The sequence below is a fragment of the Elephas maximus genome, chromosome 3, assembly GCF_024166365.1.
Source record: "Elephas maximus indicus isolate mEleMax1 chromosome 3, mEleMax1 primary haplotype, whole genome shotgun sequence".
NCBI lineage: Eukaryota > Metazoa > Chordata > Mammalia > Proboscidea > Elephantidae > Elephas > Elephas maximus.
The window spans coordinates 184,434,380-184,454,571 of NC_064821.1; the positions used below are offsets into that span (position 1 = coordinate 184,434,380).

General features: G+C 41.8%; 1 protein-coding gene and 1 pseudogene across 1 annotated transcript; one reads left to right on the forward strand and one right to left on the reverse strand.

Moving 5' to 3' along the window:
• Window positions 1-2,172: 2,172 nt before the first annotated feature.
• On the forward strand, window positions 2,173-18,430 carry MRPS21 (mitochondrial ribosomal protein S21). Its single transcript, XM_049880346.1, has 3 exons — window positions 2,173-2,278; window positions 2,670-2,786; window positions 14,506-18,430. The coding sequence occupies exons 2-3, from the start codon at window positions 2,704-2,706 to the stop codon at window positions 14,684-14,686; spliced, it is 264 nt and encodes an 87-aa protein (XP_049736303.1). The 5' UTR covers window positions 2,173-2,278; window positions 2,670-2,703; the 3' UTR covers window positions 14,687-18,430.
• Window positions 4,263-5,956, reverse strand: LOC126073560 (ferritin heavy chain-like; annotated as a pseudogene).
• Window positions 18,431-20,192: the final 1,762 nt, after the last annotated feature.

The window sequence follows — 20,192 nt, forward strand, 5'->3', positions numbered from 1 at the left end:
GCAACTTTGATTTGTTCCCCATAATAATTACTTATTTCTCTCACAAGTGTGATCAGGTCGCCACATCTTCAAAACATCTCTGAAGCCTGCTCGTCCTCTTCCTCTTTTTTCTCCATAGTTCTTAATACAGCAGTTGAATCACTCTGTTTCTGATTTCTTTCCACCCGCTCAATCTTTCACCCCTTGCAGCCTAGCTTCCAGTGCCAACAATTTACTGGACCTTCAATGTCACTAATGATCCCACAGAATCAGAATAGTACAGAGTTGGAACTTTGACTTAATAGCTAAGTCCAGGGGTGTTTACAGAGGCTATGTACTTGGTGATATCTGTATCATTTGACACTTGATGCTGCCTATTGAAACTCTCTTCCCTTGGATCCCATGACAGCACACTATCTTGATTCTCTTCTTACCTATCCAGCAGCAACTTCTGGGCCTCTCAGTGACTCTACTTCCTCCCACCTGAGTGTGGGCATTCCCCTAGGCTCAGCCTTTGGCCGTTTACTCTTCTCTGACCACATTCTTTCACTTAAAAGATTTCATATTCTTTCATGGCTTTAATTACTGCCTAAACTTAGACGACTGCTGAAGCTTCATCTGTAGTTGGAACTTTTCCCCTGAGACAGTGTATTGAGTGTCTAAATTTCTGCTGGAAAATTCTATTTACATATTGCTGACACTTAAAACTCATTGAGAATCTTAGCATTTTAGAGCCAAGAGGTACCTTTGGGATCTAAATCAACCTCCTCTTTTATAGATGAGGATGCTTAGGTGACTTTTCCAAGACAACACAATGTGTGGTACAGAACCCTTGATTTCAAGTCTGGTGCTTTTTCCAGTGCTCACTAATCAAATATCTTTCCTTTAAACGTGTCCTGCCTTTTTTACAGGCCCTCAGTTTCTGCGAGTACTATATGATACCATCATTTTTCTAGGTAACTGGGCTTCAAAGTCAATGCTATTCAGTCACCAAATCCTTTTTATTCTTTATTTGGAATGTCTCATATCCATTTCTTCCTACACATTACCATGGCCACCACTCTGGTCTAGACCTCAAGTTTTGACAATAGCAATAGTCTCTCTTACTTCCAAATCCATTCTCACTGAGAACCAGACTAACTTTCCTAGAACAGTTCTTTGCATGTCATTCCCCATTCAAATCCTTTAATGGAGCCCCAAAACTTTCAGTCAAGGCCCCTATTTCTCTCTCTATTCTTCTGCATGATCCCTCTGTTCCAGCCAAACTAGTACCTGGCACAGGTAGCCATTCAATAAAAAAAGTTTGTTAATAAGCATAAGGATGTCCTCCTCTAGTTCTATTTTAGCACCTGGGACCTGGCTTACTCTGAAAAGGCTTCAGTTTTTGTGTGTGTTCCCATGAGCATAATGGGTGAGGCTGCATTATCTGTGTGTTTTAGTTTAGGTATTCGAGGAACCTCATTACCAAGATACCTGCTTAGGAGCCTGCTTTCTTCTTTTGAGCATTTCTCCTTGTTTTCCAGTAGCCATTTGGTCTGAACTTATGTGAATAACCATAAATGGATATGCTGAAGCAGCATACGAATGAAACAAAAGGAAGGTTATCTCCAAAGCAAAGGGAAAAAAAAGGCATTTCTATTAGATCTTTCTAGGCGGCAAATGAGATCAAAACTGACATCAATAGATTCTTTGACTGTAAATCCTACAGGTGCTTCCCATATTTTTATTTGGTGAAATGGCTGTGACGATGATATTATGTTATCGGAAACTCACGATCTATTAATTTCCTTCTTTTCCTTTTTTAGGTAGGCAAAGAGTGTGAAGATGTTTTTCGTCTGGAGAGATATCAAAGAGTCTGCGTCCTTTCCGAGGAGAAATCAGGAAGCATGCTCAAGAAGCATCACTCATTTATTTTCCATCCAGAAAAAGAAATGGTTAAAAAATCTATTAAGGGTTTAACAGGATTAGAGGGTACGGAATGGGGATGACCTTCTCAGAGGCGGAAGAATGACGACTCCATGGAAAGGCGAGGAACCTGTTTCGGGAAAATTTAAGGCAACGAGGAATTTACTAGGTCGAGTGTAGCGTCCAAGCCCGGAAGGCGTAGAAGGTCGTCAACTGAGGCCAGAAAGTCCGTTGCCGTGGTTTCCACGGAGTTTTCTCAGCCTCCGCTCCTTTGCGCGACGCTGGCGATTCCGTAGTTTCCGCTTCCGGTCGTGGGTCGTAGGTCGGCTTCGGTTCGCCTCTGCAGAGCGAGACCTTGCTAGGACTGGGGGAGGAGGGCGTGCTCGTTTGGAAGGCGAGTTTGTGCGCGGTTGCCCCCTTTCCCACCCCAGATCCTTTCCGGGGGCCATGCGTGGGAATGTCGAGGGGAGGGGACCCTGCAAAGTCTCTGCTTCTAGGGTCCTCCAGTGCCTGGCTACGCAAGTCCCCGTCGTGACGCCCTCCTGCTGTCTCTTTTCTTCCCTAGGGCAGGGTTCGTATTGGCAAAGAGGATGAGGGAGACTTAATAACGACTCGCGTGTACCTTTTTGGATTTGGGCACTTCCACGTGCCCCAGTTTCGCATGTCTTTGAGCACGTTGCATTTCCAGACCCTTGAGTAAGCCGCGCGGTAGAGTGTGTAGTTTGTTGTGTTTGTTTCTTACCTGGTCTCTATACTTTCCTCGCCCTTCCTTCATTCTCTTTTAGGTACAACAGAGTGGAAACTTTTAAATCCAAGATCATGGCAAAACATCTGAAGTTCATTGCCAGGACTGTAATGGTACAGGAAGGGAACGTGGAAGGTGCATACAGGACCCTAAACAGGTAATTGTTAAGAGACCAGAATCATGCCTAAACCAACCCTTTGGGAAGTGCCGTGGTTAGTCTCTCCTTTATTTTGTCATAAATTGCTCTCAGACCAGTGCCAGACATGGATTCTTGAAACTTCTCAGGTCCTCAGTTTTGTTGCCTAAAAAAGTGAAGTTCTTCCCAAAACCTAACTGTATATGAAGCTTATTCAACAAGCAGTCATTCTTTTGATGATGAACTTAAATTCTATCCAAGATTTAAAAAGGAGTCAGCTGGAAAATGTAAAGTTACTGGACTATAAGCAAGGAAGCAGAAATATAGGACTTAACAAACAGAAAGCTAAGGGAGAGATTGGCGTGGGACAAGGCTAATGACGATGAATTTAGATTAGAGTCTTGGAGAAGCAAACAAAAGGCGGAAAAGCATCATAGATTTCAAGGAGGGTTACAACATAAGCAAAAATATATAGGTGGAAATTAACAGACTGGAGTGGAGGAGCCGTATTGAAAGGTTTTTAATGCAAGAGTTAGAATGGCCCTGATAAAAACCGTCTTACTACTGTAGTTTCTCACGCAAAAAAATTCCTTAGCCTTATCACTAATTGTAAGATTTTTGACTTCCTGGCATTCCTCATTCATCATCTTCTCTGCCCAGTGTTAAGCGAGTTTGGTCCCACAATTTTGCTTGATAATAGAATTATCAAAGAATTGTAGGAAAGAGCTTTATTTCACAAAGGAAGCCTTCTGGTAGAAACTTACCTTCATCTTCCATTGTCTGGGATTGTTCTAGTTAGAGCCATACTTCTGTATATCTGCTTCTTCCAAAATTCAGTATCATTTTTGTTTAATCAGCATCAGGTTTTTTCTTTATTGTTCTTAATTTTATCTAAAACCTTCCTGATCTTAGGTAGGTGTGGGTGATGGGTGAGGGAAGAATAAATGACAGAAGGTGGAGGCATGTTTGGATACTTTCTGCTATCTGGCCTGGTCTGGTACTATATCAGACTTTGTTCTTAGAATTTTCTTTTCAAGTTCCTCAAAGTTTCTCTTTTCTCTCTTTTTCTTTTGCTAAACCGCAGCCCTGTACATTTTTATTTCATTTATTTTATTGCAGTAAGATATGTATAAAGTAAAACTTGCCATTTTGACCATCTTTAAGTCTGCGATTCAGTGGCATTAATTATAATCATAAGATTATGCAACCATCAGTTGTTTCCAGAACTTTTTCATCACTCCAAATGGAAACTTTGTTCCTGTTAAGCACCAACTCCCCATTTACCCCTCCCTCCAGCCCACAGTAATACTAATCTGTTATATGTCTTTATGTACTTGTTTATTCTATGTATTTCATATAAGTAGGATTATACAATATGTGACCTTTTGTTTCTAGCTTATTTCACATAGCGTAATGTTTTCCAGGTTCAGTGGTATTGCGGCATGTATTAGAACATCATTCCTTTTTACAGCTGAATAATATTCCATTGTACACATATACCACATTTTGTTTATCCATTCATCTGTTGATGGACATTTTGGTTGTTTCCACCTTTTGGCTATTGTGAATACTGTGTCATGGAATGTCGGTGTACATCTATCTGTGTTACTGCTTTCAAGTCTCTTAGGTATATACCTAGGAGTGTAATTGCTGTGTCATATGGTAGTTCTTTGTTCAACTTTTGGAAGAACTGCCATACTGTTTTCCACAGCAGCTGTACCATTTTGCATTCCCACCCACAATGGATAAGGTTTCCAATTTCTCCACATCCTGGCCAGCATTTGTTTGCCATTTTTTAAATCTTTGTCGTCCTAGTCGGGGTGAAGTAGTATCTCATTGTGGCTTCAGTTTGTTTTTTAATGGCTGATGGGAGGGGCTCCTGGTGATACAGTGGTTAAAGTCCTCGGCTGCTAACCAAAAGGTTGGCAGTTCAAACCCACTGGCTGCTTTGTGAGAGAAAGATGTGGCAGTCTGCTTCCATGAAGATTTATTGCTTTGGAAACCCTGTGGGACAGTTCTGCTCTGTCCTGTGGGCTCACAATGAGTCGGAATCAACTTGACAGCAGTGGTTTTTTCTTTAATGGTTAATGATGTTGCACATCATTTCATGTGCCTGTTGGCCATTTGTATGTCTTCTTTGGAGAAATGTCTATTCAAGTCCTTTGCCCATTTTTTATTGGGTTGTTTGTCTTTTTGTTGTTGAATTGTAGGAGTTTTCTATATATTCTGGTTATTAAACTCTTATCGCATATATGATTTCCAGGTATTTTCTGCCGTTCTGTAGGTTGTCTTTTCGCTTTGCTTTTTTTTTTTTTCTTTTCCAGGTTGGCGGGTGGGTACCAAATTATCTTACTTGAAGGAATGGTGAAAGAACTGAAGTGGATGTTTTGGTACAATTTGTAGAAAAGGTAAACCCAACATGCATGGGCTGTCTTGGTGACCATAGTGAAGTCACCACTGTGGCTGTGGGGCAGCCAGGCTAAAGCTTAGCTCCCTTCATCATTGTCTCCAGGGTGTGCTTGTCAAAGAGATACTCCGCCAGACCGAATTCTGGGGCCCCCATCTTGTGCAAGTTTGTAACGTAGGCACCCAATTCTTTGATGGATTTCACCTGCTCATTTAGGTAATGCGCCTCAATGAAGTCACACAAATGGGGATTGTTCTTGTCAGTGGCCAGTGTGTACAGTTCCAGTAGTGACTGGCTCACACTTTTTTCCAGGCGTAACGCATACTCCGTTGCATTCATTCTGCTCTCCCAGTCATCACGATCTGGTTTCTCAATATGCTGAAGGAAAATTCGGTTACCTCGTTGGTTCTGCAGCTTCATCAGTTTCTCTGCATGTGCCCTCTCCTTGTGTGATTAGTGAAGAAAATATTTGGCGAACCTTTTCAAAGCCACATCATCGTGGTTGAAGTACTAAGATGTGGACAGGTAGACGTAGGAGGTGTAGACCTCCAGGCTGATGGCGGCCTCCGAGTCCCGATTGTAATTCTGGCACACCTGTGAGGAGGACACGATCGACATGGTGTCAGTTGAGGAGAGGTGGTGGGGCATTGGGGTATCCGAGGTCACTGCTTTGAGGAGGTGGCAGAAGGCTGGCTGGGAGTGGCCGGTTGGGAGGAGGCTGGCAATGTCAGGATCCTTTCAAACACTGTTGAAGAAGGAGACTGTGGCAACTTTGTGAAGAATTTCTGTGTCTTTTCACTTTCTTGATAATGTCCTTTGATGCACAAAAGTTTTGATTTTGATGAAGTCCAATTTATCTGTTTTTTATTTTGTTGCTTCTCTTTTGGTGTTGTCTCTAAGAATCCATTGCCAAATCCAGGGTCTGGAACATTTACTTTATGATTTGTTCTAAAAGTTTCATGGTTTTAGTTCTTATGTTTAGGTCATTGCTCCATTTTGAATTAAATTTTTTTTATATGGTGTGAGGTAGGGATCTACCTTCATTGTTCTGCATGTGGAAATCCATTTGTTACAGCATCATTTGTTAAAAAGACTGTTATTTCTGCATTAAATGGACTTGGCACTCTTGTTGAAAATCATTTGACTGTAGATGTATAAGTTTATTTCTGGACTCTCAGTTCTGTTTTGTTGGTGTATATATCTGTCCTTATGCCAGTACCACACTGTTTTGACTACTGTAGCTTTGCAGTATATTTTGAAATCAGGAAGTCTAAGTCTTCTTTGTTGTTCTTTTTTTTAAGATTGTTTTGTCTATTTAGGGGCTCTTGCAATTCCATATGAATTTAAGGATCAGCTTTCCTGTTTCTGCAAAAAAGACTGTTGGAATTTTGATAAGGATTACTTTGAATCTATAGACATTGCTTTGGGTAGAACTGACATTTTAACAATATTAAGTCTTCCAATCTATGAACATGGGATATTTTTCTATTTAGGTCTCCTTTAATTTCTTTCAGCAATATTTTATGGTGTTCAGTGTATGAGTCTTGCATTTTCTTGGTTAAAATTATTCTTAGTTATCTTATTATTTTAGATGCTATTGTAAATGGAATTGTTTTCTTAATTTTCTTTCTAGTTTGTTCATTTCTGGTGTACAGAAACACAACTGATTTTTGTGTCTCGATCTTGTATACTGCAACTTTGCTGATTTTGTTTATTAGCTCTAGTAGCTTTCTTATGGAATGTTTGAGATTTTTTGTATATGGGATCATGTCATATGTGAATAGAGAGAGTTTTTCTTGTTTTCCAGTTTGGTTGCCTTTTATTTCTTTTTCTTACATAATTACTCTGGGTAGAACTTCCAGTACAATCCTGAATCACATTTCTGAAAGTGGATAACCTTGTCTTGTTCCTCATCTTAGGTGGAAAGCTCTCAGTCTTTCTCCATTGAGTATGGTGTTAGCTGTGGGTTTTTCATCAACATCCTTTATCATGTTGAGGAACTTCTCTCTTACTACTAGTTTGTTGAGTGTTTTTATCATGAAAAAGCATTGAAAGCTGCATACTTTTTAAGATTCTCTTTTTATAGGTGACTGGCATTTTACACATATTTTTTCCTGGGTGGAAGTATTAATTTTGGTCAGAAACAGAGCGGTCAGCATGACACCGTGTGGTTTTCAATCATGGCTGCCTATTAAGATCACCTGGGGAGCCTTTAAAAAACTTTGATGCTAGAGCCTAACCTGAGACTAAATCAGACTCTCTGAGAGGTGGACCCTGGCCAGCAGTGTTTTTAAAAAATGTCCCATGGGATTTTAATATGCAGCCAGGATTGAAAATCATTGTAATAGGCAATAAGCTTTTTATATGTGTTTTCATTTGTCTGTCTCCTGCACTTACCTAAGAGTCTGGCACATAGGAAGCTCTCCGTAAATGTCTACTTGATGAACGTAAATGTTGTTGTATCTTCTGGCAGTCCCTTACTTTAGTGTTGGTCAAGCTTTTCCACTAACGTATCCTTAACAGCAGAGGAGAGGAAAGGAACTATAAGGTTCCGCCACTTACACAAAATGGAATTTCTTTGAAGTCTCTCCCTTTTTCTTTTTTATTTAAAAGTTTAGGTGAATTTTGCATTCAGTGTCGTCATATCTGTCTTAGGGCTATCGTCCTCACCCCTACTCCAGTTAAAATTGGTGCTTCAGGAAGATGCATCAAATTTATCCAGAGACTTTTGTATCTTTTGGCGCTCTGTCGAGATAAGAAGCACAATATTACTTTTTCTTGACTTCAGTGATTAAAACACCAGGGTATTCCAGAACAACTAGATGGTCCCCGGCTACCATCACCAACTGCTCTGACAGGGATCACAATAGAGAGTCCCGGACAGGGCGAGAGAAAAATGTAGGGCAAAATTCTGGTGGATTTGAACTGTTGACCCTTTGGTTAGCAGCCTCTGCTCTTAACCACTACAGAGACTGGAGAAACCCCGAGAATATGGCCCCGGACACCCTTTGAACTCCATACTGAAGTCACTCCAGAGGTTCACCCTTCGGCAAAGATTAGACAGGTCTATAGGGCAGAGGAGGTGGCTAAGTGGTTAAGGCGATGGACTGCTGATCCACTGTTCTCTGCGTGCATGGGTTCCTATCATATCCTATCCACCAGCCACTCCTTGGAAACCCTGTCAGGCAGTTCTACTCTGTCCTATAGGGTCACTATGAGTCGGAATCAACTCAAAGGCAAAGGGTTGTTTGGTTGGTGGTATAGTGGTTAAGAGCAGTGACCAAAGGGTCAACAGTTCACATTCACCAGCTGCTCTTTGAAAAACCTATGGGGCAATTCTACTGTGTCCTTTGGGGTCGATATGAATTGGAATTGACTTGATGGCAACGGGATAAGGCAAACAGTAACACACATGAGGAACATGCCTGGTAGTTCAGTCATGTGTATGAGAATAAATGGACACACGAGCCCAAAACCAAAGATGAGAAGGCAGGAAGGGACAGAAAACCGGACGAATTGAAACAGGGACCCTTTCCTGGAGAATGGGAGAGTGTGGACACGTTGTGAGGTTGGCAAGCAATGCCCCAGAACAATTTGTGTATTAAGTGTTCGATGAGAAACTAATTTGCTCTGTAAACTTTCACCTAAAGCACAACAAAAACTAAAAACAGACTAGGGTAGGAATAGGTTTTGGGGGAAAACAATTTGCATTGCTTAAAAAGAAAGGAATTTGATTTTTTAAAAAGAGTGATAGTTAGACTGAAAAATAAATAAAGATTCAAGTTCCAGAGACTGGGGCTCCTGAGGTATGAGGATCTCTTTTAGGTTTCCTTACTAATTTGGAAAATTCAATTTTGTAACTGGGGTTATCTAGGAAACCTGTCTAAAAAGGGCGTATGTTTGGAGGGGGCCAGTTGCAAGAAAGTATTATGATAGTGGTTTTTCTAAGTTTGGTGGAAGATACTTATTTTGTCAACTTATCTTGGAGTATTATATCATAAATATGTACATCTTACAAACTGTATTTTAGCCTTAGGGGGAAAAATTGAACAAATACTTTGCCTTTAGAATGATTCTCTAGACAAGAACTTTTAAGCAAAAAAAAGTGAACACGCTGGTGTTGGTGTCTGTCTTCCTGCCCCGTAAACACGGCATTTTCTGCACTTTTTCTCTGCTTTTCCCTGATTTCTTCTCTCTGGCCACTTTTCTGTCTGTTGCTCACATCTTAGGCTTCTCTCTCTCAGTTTTCTGATAGTTGGTAGTTTAAAAATAAGTTGTTTATTCTTTGGTCTAATTGCATCAGTAGGTATGAGAGCAAATTAGGAGAGAGGGATAAAGCTTTAAGCACGTTAGGAACCCAGAAGTCGTCTTACAGAGGGAGCAGCCCATGTTTCTGCCTAGTGAGACTGCCACAAAACACCTGTTATATAACCAGGGGCCTTCATTGGTGCCATAGGATGAAGAGTGGAGAGGGGGGTTGCTAGGAAGCCGTGTGTGATTGGCTGGCCCCCAAGCAAAGAAAGGCAGGCGAACTGGAAGCATGCCCAGTTGACCCCTTTTACTCCTGGTAGACGTGCCTCAGGGCCCTTGAGCCCTTCTGCATACACATTGGTCCTGAAGTAGGTTGGCTACACTGAAGTGTGAGTCTGCCAACCCCAACCACTCTCCCCAACCCCAGGCAGCTTGGCTCCTTTTACATAACCTGTGGAATTTCACTAAAGCTGGCAGCTGGTTTCTCCTTCAGTGTTAAGTTGCCAGGCGCCTAAATTCCAGGCTGCTGTGTTTACTCTAAAGCTCTTGGTTTGCTGGTCCTTGAGCTACCTTTGGAAGTGGAAGCATCGTCAGTAACACCCTTCCTGTTTTCTGGATGAGATCCACAAAGGTCTTTCTTGCATCTTTTTCTGTTAGAAATGGAGTTGAGTAGATACCTTTACTGCAGGGAGCCTGAAGCATTTGAAGGTAATCTGTTTTTTTAGGATGACTGGAAGGTGTGGGGTGAGGGAGGGAATCCTTACTTGGCATTTTAGAATTTATTTGGTCTATGTTCTGGATGTGGTTTCAGCCATTCAGGGGACACCATTCACCAACTCCGTCATTATATTGGGGGCCACTGATCTTGTGATTCTTTTCTCCTTCTCCACCCTTACATTCTTTTGTTAGTTTTTTTCTTGCCTCTGCCTGACAACACAGGCACTTTGTCTGGTTCAAAACCCTTTTGAAACACCCGTAGGTTAGGTATCTAAACCCATCCTTTTGCAGTTTTGTTTCATCCTACTTTTAAACTTTTTGTCATTCCAATAGAGTCGTCTTTCTAAATGACATTATATCCAGGGTCTCTGTCTTTTTTACGGTTTCTCCTCAAATCCAGTCTCCTTGTCCTTTTCATATTATATGTACAATCTCCGCATCCTTTTCTTTCAGGGACTTTTTTGAATACATATAATACTGTCTGATAGTGCTACAGGAGAGGCGTGGATGGTGTGTTATGCCAGCAGGTTGTCCCCCTGCACCAGGCAATTCTCCCTGGACCAGCAGTAGCAATATCACCTGGGAGCTTGTCAGAAGTGTACATTCGTGGACCTCATCCCAGTTTCTGAGTCAGAAACATGATGGCACAGTAGTCCTGTTTTAACAAGCTTTTCAGGTGACTCTACTGCATGCTAAAGTTTGAGAATCACTGTACTTTGGGAACTGAGGGGAGGATTTCAACTAGTTCACGGATGGAAACTCTGGTGGCGCAGTGTTAACCACAGCTGCTAACCAAAAAGGTTAGCGGTTCGAATCTACCAGGTGCTCCTTGGAAACCCTATGGGGCAGTTCTGCTCTGTCCTGCAGGGTTGCTGTGAGTTGGAATCAACTTGACGGCAGTGGGTTTGGTTTGGGTTTTTTCTTTTTTTTTTTTTCAGTTCACAGATGTAACAGTTGATTTGGGCCTTTGACGGACATATAGGATTTCATAAGTAGAAGAGGAAAGGAATGATATGCCAAGTAAAAGGAACATCGTGAGCAGAGATGAAAAGTAGATGGGTAGCATGTTTGGGAAACTGCAGGGCATAACGTTTATGGGGCAGGTTCTTAAAGATAAAGCTAGAAAGGGATGAGCCTCAATAGTTTAGGGCTTTAAGTTTAGAACAGTGGTTCTCAAGCTAGCCTACACATTGGAATCACCTGAGCAACTTAAAAAACAAAACTAATGTTTTCCCTCCCTATGTCATTTTATTGATCTGGGGTGTGGCCTGGGGTTCGGAGTTTAAGATCCACAGGTGATTCTAACATGCGGGTATGTCTGGGAACCACTAGCTTAGAGTTTTCTGTATGTTGGGAATGATTTTTTAGTACCAAAATGGCATGATCTCATTTATCTTTTAGGACAATAATTGGTGTACAGAAAGAGAATGGAAATAGGGCAACCTACTTACCTTTCAGAAACCCTGGTGGCATAGTGGTTAAGAGCTACAGCTGCCAACCAAAAGACCAGCGGTTCGAATCCACCAGCTGCAACTTGGAAACCCTATGGGGCAGTTCTACTTTGTACTACAGGGTCGCTATGAGTCAGAATCAACTTGACGGCCATGGGTTTCGTTTAGTTTTTTACTTACCCTTCACTTTCAAGTAAGTTGTCCTTTAGGAAACCTTCATAAGCATTTTCTCGTCCTTCATCTTCAAGTGCTCCTATAGTAATGCTTGCTTTATCTTTGCTTCTATTGTACTATATTGTAATTGTTTAATAATTGTCTCCATTAGACTGCAAGGGCAGAGAACCATGTCTAAGCTTGTTTTCTATCCTCAGCACTTATTAACATAGTGTCTGGTACAGAGTTGGGAACCCATAATACTTACTGATTAAATGACCAGTTTGCTGGTTATAGGAACCCTGCTAACAGAGTGGTTACAGCACTCAGCTGCTAACCAAAAGGTCAGTGGTTCAAACCTGTCAGCGGTTCCATGGGAGAAAGATGGGGCAGTCTGCTTCTGTAAAGATTTACAGCCTTGGAAACCCTGTGGGGCAGTCTGCTTCTGTAAAGATTTACAGCCTTGGAAACCCTATGGGGCAGTTCTGCTCTGTCCTATAGGGTCACTATGAGTCGGAATTCAACTCAATGGTAGTAGATTTGGTCTTTGGTTTTGATTTTGGTGATTATTGCAAAAATCTAGGTACTAGATGATGAGGACCATAATTAGAGCTGTGGCCATAGGATTGAAGAGAAGGAAAGGATCCAACAAGAACTGCTTCAGACATAGAATGTATAGGATACGGTAACTGTGAATATAGCAAGTACAGGAGAAGGCCTAGTCCAGAAACATGGTGAGATTTTTAGCTTGAGTAACTGGTCATGCCATTAACAGAGAGCATATGAGTGGAAGAGTAGATTTTGGGACGAGACAATAGGGTTTGAGGTAGTTGGGAATATTGGTCAAGCTCTAAGATACAATTGGAACTATAGATGAATATTTAGGAGTCAGCAGTGTCTGGGTCAGTTCTCAACCATGGCTGTACATTAGAATTACCTGGGGAGCTTTTAAAACATTTCTAGTGCATGGCCCCACCCCAGACCAATGAAATCAGAATCTCTGCTGGATTGGGCCTAGGTATTAGTACTTTAAAAAAAAAAAAAAAAAAACCCTTTAGTCGGTGATTCTATTGTGCATCAGGGTTGAGACCCACTGGTAAAGGTTAAAGGAATCTTTAGAGCCTGAAAGGAGGCGATTCACTGTAGCACCTGGAGCAATACTAACATTTAAGGGTGATTGAGGAAGAAAGCCAGCAGAGACCCTGAGTCTTGGCCTTCAGTGCCCCACTTTTCTAAGACTCTAGTGTTGGACCCATATGACTTCTGGGCCTGACTGTTATTTCCAGCAGAACCTGCGCTAATCTGCTTCTCCTGCTCCCGGGAGTTTGCAACAATTCCCTTGCCTCCCCTTCTCCCTCCCACTAAAACCCAGGCATATTGATCTGTACAAATATGATCCTCTAGCAGCATACAAATCACTCTTGATTTTAAACAGAAGGAACCTGGGAGAGGATACCACAGGACAGCACTATCTCAGGTCTATTCACATTTGTAATTGACTCAGAGCCCAATTCTTTTCAGGTTTGCACTCAATCTATTGTTGTTTTCTTAGCTTTGTGGTATAAGAGCAATAAATAGGATTTCCTACTGGGCAGAAGTAGGTGGTGAATTCTCATTTTTATTTCCTTCTTCCTCTGTTCCCCTTTTCCCAATTATAATAGTCATGTCTCAAATCCCTTATCTGCAATTGTGTTTTTGAGTTTTTTCATACAATAAAAGGACTGGATAAAGAGGAATGGGGTCATGTAAACAATACCAGAAATGGAGGGCAGAAATAGAAGGTGCTTCCAGGCCTTCTAAGGACCAACTGATGAGGGGCTCAGAAGGGGAGACAAATCTCAGATTGAAGCCAGAGCTCTCAGAAGTCTAGGGATTAGATTGGTTAAAGAGTAAGCCCGTGTCCCCTTGGCTCAGTGGAAACAAGGGGTGAGTTGAGATGGGGGTGTTATAAATCCAGTGAGAAAGATTGCATTGTGAGGAATTGGGTGGGCAGGAGAAACACAGATTAAGCTTAATTTTGTAGAGTTATAAAATTAAGATTAATAAAACATGATTCTTGCTTTCAGGGAGATTTCAGTCTACATTTGTATACATAATGGAATGACAGAATGAAATAACTGCTGAATAGATGTACAGTAAAATAAAGTGTGTTCAGAGAATAGCCAGCAAAGTATTATGGTTGGAGCACGTGGTACATGGAAGGATATGTGTGAGGCTGGAATTTCATGCTCCAATTTGTATCCCTGGTGTGATGAGGACCACCTCATTTAGGCCCAGAGATTTCTCAGACCTACAGACTTAACTGTATCAATTATTAAACGCAGCAGGGAAGGAGCTGCATTCCCCCACTAAGGGCCAAGTAGGAATCAACCCTGGTGATATTTCTCTGACTACAAATGACTACCTTTCACCTATTTGAAGTTGCTGAAATGACCCCTTGGTTGAGAATCACTTCCATAGGGAACCACTGTTCTTATGAGATGGGGTTATATCTCAGATGTGTTATGGTAGAAAAATGTTGACAACATGACCCTGTCTGTAAACTCCCCAAGGGCAAGGATCATGTAATTAATTGCTTTTTTATTTCCCCACAAATTCCTATTTAGGGGCTCTGTAAGTAGGTGCAAATACTATATAGCTATCATTTCCAACTGTAATTTTTACAAACACTAGTTCTTGGGTCAGTTGATTTTTGACCATCTGTGAAACTGGAGAATAATAATAATGAGCCTAAGCTTCTGACTTCATTACTTTTATACAGAATCCTCACCATGGAGGGGCTCGTTGAGGACATTAAGCGAAGGCGGTACTATGAGAAGCCATGCCGTAGGCGACAGCGGGAAAGCTATGAAATCTGCCGAAGGATCTACAACACGGAAATGACTCGAAAGATCAACTTCTTGATGCGAAAGAATCGGGCGGATCCATGGCAGGGTTGCTGAGGCAGTTTGTGTCTCCACCTCTTTTCTTTCTCGAACCCATTTTCTCTTATGTTTCTCTTCAATAAACTCAATCACATATGTACAAGAAGGCCTGCATATATAGAGGTAATCCCACTAGTTGGCAATGGACCCTCTTTTTTAAGTGAAAAAGAAACTGAGTCAAAAAGTAGTCTAGGAGCAGTGAGAAAGTATTTTAACATGTAGCAGAATGTATCTTCTATTACCCAATTTTTATGAACTCCAAAGCACGATCTTATTGGAAAAGTATCTGTTACTCTTTTCTGAACTGCTCCCCCCCCCCCAAACTGTTAGATAAAGAGAGGAAGCATGTATGTATTGGGAATAAACTCTGCTTTTTAAACACCCATCAACCTGGCTAAAGTGCTGGAATCCTTGCCCAAAGGAATCCTTAAGACAAATCTGACCTAACCTTCACTCCTGTTTTCTGTCTTTCCTTTAGGCTTTCTATTTGGAGGCTAGAGGAGGGATAAACAAAACCCACTGCTGCTGAGTCGATTCCAACTCATAGTGACCCTATAGGACAGCAGAACTGCCCCATAGGGTTTCCAGGGAGCAGACGGTGGATTTGAACTGTAAACCTTTATAGTTAGCAGCCAAACTCTTAACTACTGCACCACCAGGGCTCCAGAGGAGGGATGGTGGAAAAGAAATAAAGCAGTAGATGAGTGGCAGAAAAGAGGGGAAATGGAGAAGTGTTGAGAGAAAGAACAGCCCGAAATCAGAAATAACTATAGTGATGTCATCAGGGAATTTATTTGAAATGCAATCACTCTAGAACTTTGTAATCCTACATGGAGTGGGACCCTGCAGTCTAATTTAACAGGCCCTGCAGGTGATTCTAATGCATAGTAAAATCTGAGAATTACTGCCCTGAGCACTCAGAGATTCCAGGTGGAGATTACACCGCCTCCTCCACCTCTCCCTGGTTGGCACTCCTGGCTATGACTGACAGCTGGGGGCATCTGACCACTGTGGGAAGACCAGCTGCTCTCTTTCCTCTCCTGCTATCTATTTCCTCTGGCCTTCCTCCCCTGACAGTCAGGCTGCTATTCTAAGGAAAGTTGGCGCCAGCCCCTGCTGGAGAACACAGTGGGGAGGCGGAGGTGGCTAGCCCACCCCTCCTCAGCCAGGCTGCAGCCTCAGCATGGTGTTATAAAAGGAAATAAACAGAAAGCCACTGCCAAGCCTCCTATCTCTCCTGATTGCTGGTGCTCAAATACTGCCCCCTTGTGGTAAAGAAGAGTGGCTTCAGATTTCCTCTGAACTTAATTCTTACTATCTTTTCTCCCTTCCCAGTTACCATTCTTAATTGATTAATTAAGCAGAGCCTGGAAGAAATTCTGGAATAGCTGTGGTTCTTGTCTCTCAGTCGTTAGCAGTAAGGCCTATGGTGACTAAAGCATATTATTGGGCACCAGCCCACATGGATATAACTTAGATCTCATCCTTGCTCTCTGGAAGGCTGTTTGTGGTTGGAGAAATTCCATAAACAGGCTCTTTTCAATTTTGTGACTTTTGTACAACCTGTACTTTAACAAATTATATAGTGATACTTCTGAACCACTTTTCAGTCACTGAATTTGGTCTTCAGTAACATTTGAATGATTTTGAGCCATGGCATGGTATCACCTACCAGTTGCTGCTGCTGAAGAAAAAGGGCTGGCCTGTGCCGAAGTGGTAGGGCATGTTTTTGATAGAACCAGGCCTCTACTTGGCAATATTCCCCTGGTTTAAAGTTGCTTCTGAGCTCCCTTCAAAATAGTAAGGGCTAGAATTTACTTCATCTCTGATAGGTATCCCCTCCTGGTCCTAATCTCCAGTCCTGACCATTGTCCATGTTCCCTAGAGCAGTAAGCAGTGATGGGTGTTTTAGCAGGTAGCCAGTTGAGAGGCCTCATGTGTAAAAAGGGTAGCTGGCTGAAGTCCCATCTGCTTGTGTTTCTCCCACTCACTGCAGTGGGAAGCTAGGAGGTAACGGCATGGTGGTTTCAGAGTTGAGGCTGCTCGAAACCTGTCCCTGCATTGGGTTCGGGGGGGGAATCATTTGGTATTTACCCAGTTACTTGGTGATAGATGCAATACTTAATATCCTGATCCTGAGCACCTGTGAAATCTATTAGCAACTCACCGGATTGTCTCTGGCAGGCCTGCTCCAGTCATAATTTAAGACTCTTATGTTTGTGTTCTGGAAACAGGTACCCCTTTAAAATTGGAGCTCTGTTGAGTAACTTTGACATTCTACTTTCAGGTTTTCAGCAGTACACCAAGTATATGTTAACTGAAAAATACTAAGGAATAACAATCCACTATATACTAAAAAAATCCACTATATACTTTTTTTTTATATACTAACAGGAAACCCTGGTAGCATAGTGGTTAAGTGCTATGGCTGCTAACCAAGAGGTCAGCAGTTCGAATCCACCAGGTGCTCCTTGGAAACTCTATCAGGCAGCTCTACTCTGTCCTATAGGGTCGCTATGAGTCAGAATCGACTCAACAGTAGTGGGTTTTGGTTTATATACTAACAGAAGCCCTGGTGGTGCAGTGGTTAAGAGCTTGGCTGCTAACCAAAAGGTCAGCAGTTTGAATCCACCAGCTGCTTCTTGGAAACCCTATGGGGCAGTTGTAGCCTGTCCTACAGGGTCCTATAGGAATGATGTGTTAATGTAGGTAATTGAAAAGAAAATGTTGGAGCGTGCACTATGTGCAGCTACCCTACATACATAATCTTTTGCTTAGTAAAAAAAAAAAAAAATCTGGATTTGTAATTATGTTGTTCAACATAAACCCTTGTTTTTCCTGTAAAAGGGGATAATGGTATTTACAGGCTTGTGAGGGTTAAATGAAATAATACATGTCAAGACTTAAAACAGTATCTGGCACATAGTAAGAACTCAAATGTTAGCAATTAATAATAATCCCCCAGTTGTGCCAGCCAGAAAGTAGATCCTTGTTTCCTCCTCTTCACCTAGTCATCAAACCAAACTCATTGCCATTGAGTTGATTCCAAATCATAGCAACCCAATAGGACAGAATAGAACTGCCCCACAGGGTTTCCAAGGAGCAGCTGGATTCAAACTACCAACCTTTTGGTTAGCAACCAAGCTCTTAACTACTGCACCACCAGGGCTCCCAGTCATCACCAACACCAGTTTATTTGTAATCTCTTCCAGCTGTCTCTGTAACTTTGTACCACAACTCTAATACTAGCTACCATCATAACTTTCCTGGATTACTACAGTCATTTGACTGGTCTCGGTGCCTCAGTGTTGCCTGGCTCCAGTCCATTCATAGTTTAGCCAGAATGATTATTCTAAAATGCAACCCTGATCTTGTCACTTTCCTGCTTAAGCTGGTAATTGGTTCCGCATGGCTTTCAAGATAAAATCCAGACTGTGGCATTTAAGGTTCCTCATCACTGAATCATACTTTTTCTGTAGCCATTTGCCCCATCAGACATACTTCTGGATCACAGCACATGCTATTTTCTCCTCTTCTGTTCTTCAGCTCTCAAACTGGGTATTCTCTGAGATGCCTTCCCTGGTACCTTTATCAGGTGCTGTTTTCCCTTTTGCATCTCGAGTTTATTTCTGTAATATATATGGGTCTGCCTTTATACCACTGTATTTCCTTTGCCTGGTATAATGCCCAGCATTTAGATCCTCAATAAATATTTCTTGAATATATGACAATTGCAGTTATCTATTGAGGCTTACCATGTGCCAGGCACTGTACTAAATGTTTCATGATACCTTTAATCCTCACAATACCCTTTGGGAAAAGAGATGATTATTCTTATTCTATAGTTAAGGAAACAGCCTCAGAAAATAATTGCCTCAACGAATCACAGCTAGTAACTGGGAAACAAAGGATTTAAATCTATCTGATTCCAAAAATTGGAAGTGAGTTCCTAGAAAAAAATTTCCCTGTGGGACTTCAACCCAGACTGTTAAAAACACTGAAACAAAATTAAAAATGTATAACTACTGGGCAAAGTTGGAACTCATTGGCCCATTTAACAGACTTTTTGAGTGGGTATTATGAGTGAGACATTGGTTTTAGGTGCTGTAGATACAATGAGGATGCTGGTGTGACTAAGTTGAGCAACATGTTCAAGCTCTCCCAGCTTGTTACTCAAAGCCAGGCTGCCCCATCAGGGAAGGTTAGTTTTGGTATTTCTCACTTTTAAAAACCAGCCTATAGATATGAAGATTTCATGCCCTGTGGGAAATTCTGATCATAACCTTCCTAGAGAATAACTGCAATTTCTGGTGAGCCTACCATCCAAGAAGGCATCATGGACTTTTAATTTCTATAGTTTGAATCTGGAAATAGATTGTTATTTTCATTTCTCATATGTGAGATTGTGTCATAATACTAGACACACTTTTTCAAACTACACTTTTCCCACACGTGCTTTTAGAGTCATTGGTTTAAAGGGTCAGTAGGTTTAGAGCCTCATTTGGAAGAAGGGGAAGAATACAAGCTTATTGACAGAATGAAGAGAGCAGTACTGCCAGGTCTTATTTATTGACTACTTACAAGGTCTGGCACTATCATAGATCCTGGGACTCAAAAGACATGGTACAATTCCCGTCCTGAAGGAAATTCCATCCTTTAGGCAAAAAATAGACCAGTAGGTGCTGGGGCCTATAAGACCAAGTGTTGAAAAAGATTTGGCCTTTGATTTTAAATAAACCAAGAAAGCCCAAACCCACTGCTATTGACTTGATTTTTGACTCATGTTGACTCCCATGTGTTACAGAGTAGAACTGCTCCATAGGGTTTTCTTGGTTGTAATCTTTATGGAAGCAGATTGCCAGGCCAGTCTTCCTTGGTGCTGCTAGGTGGGTTTGAACAGCCAACCTCTAGGTTAGTAGTTGAGAGCAAACCGTTTCCATCACCCAGGGATCCTCTAATTCAAACATTAAGTATTTAATTGTGCCAGGTGGTGTTGCAGGCACTTAGGCTGTATCAGTGAAGAAAACAAAGATCCCTGTCCTCGTGGAGTTTACATTTGAGTACCCCTAAATGGGGGGAGTGATGATAAACTCAGTTTATTATCGTCATGCTGAGTTTGAGATGTTTATTATACATTTGGAGCCCTGGTGGCACAGTGGTTAAGAGCTACGGCTACTAACCAAAAGTTTGGCAGTTCAAATCCACCAGCCTCTCCTTGGAAACCCGATGAGACAGTTCTGCCCTGCCTTGTAGGGTTGCTATGAGTCAGAATCAAATGACGGCAATGGCTTTCTTTTTCTTTTTAATACATTTACGTGTTGTTGCTATTAGCTGATGTTGAGTTGGCCCCCAACTTATGATGACACCGCGCACAACGGAATTAAACCCTTCCCGGTGGTGCGCCGTCCCACGGTCAGATAGTTGTGATCCATAGAGCTTTCACTGACTGACTTTTGGAGATAGGTACCCAGGCTTTCCTTCCTAGCCTGTCTTGTCTGGAAGCTCCACTGAACCCTGTTCAGCA

Bases quoted from the DNA above. Each gene is read 5' to 3' on its own strand.
- MRPS21 (XM_049880346.1), top strand. From the start codon at position 2,704: ATGGCAAAACATCTGAAGTTCATTGCCAGGACTGTAATGGTACAGGAA. The intron at 2,787-14,505 runs GTAATTGTTAAG...ACTTTTATACAG, and splicing joins GCATACAGGACCCTAAACAG to AATCCTCACCATGGAGGGGC.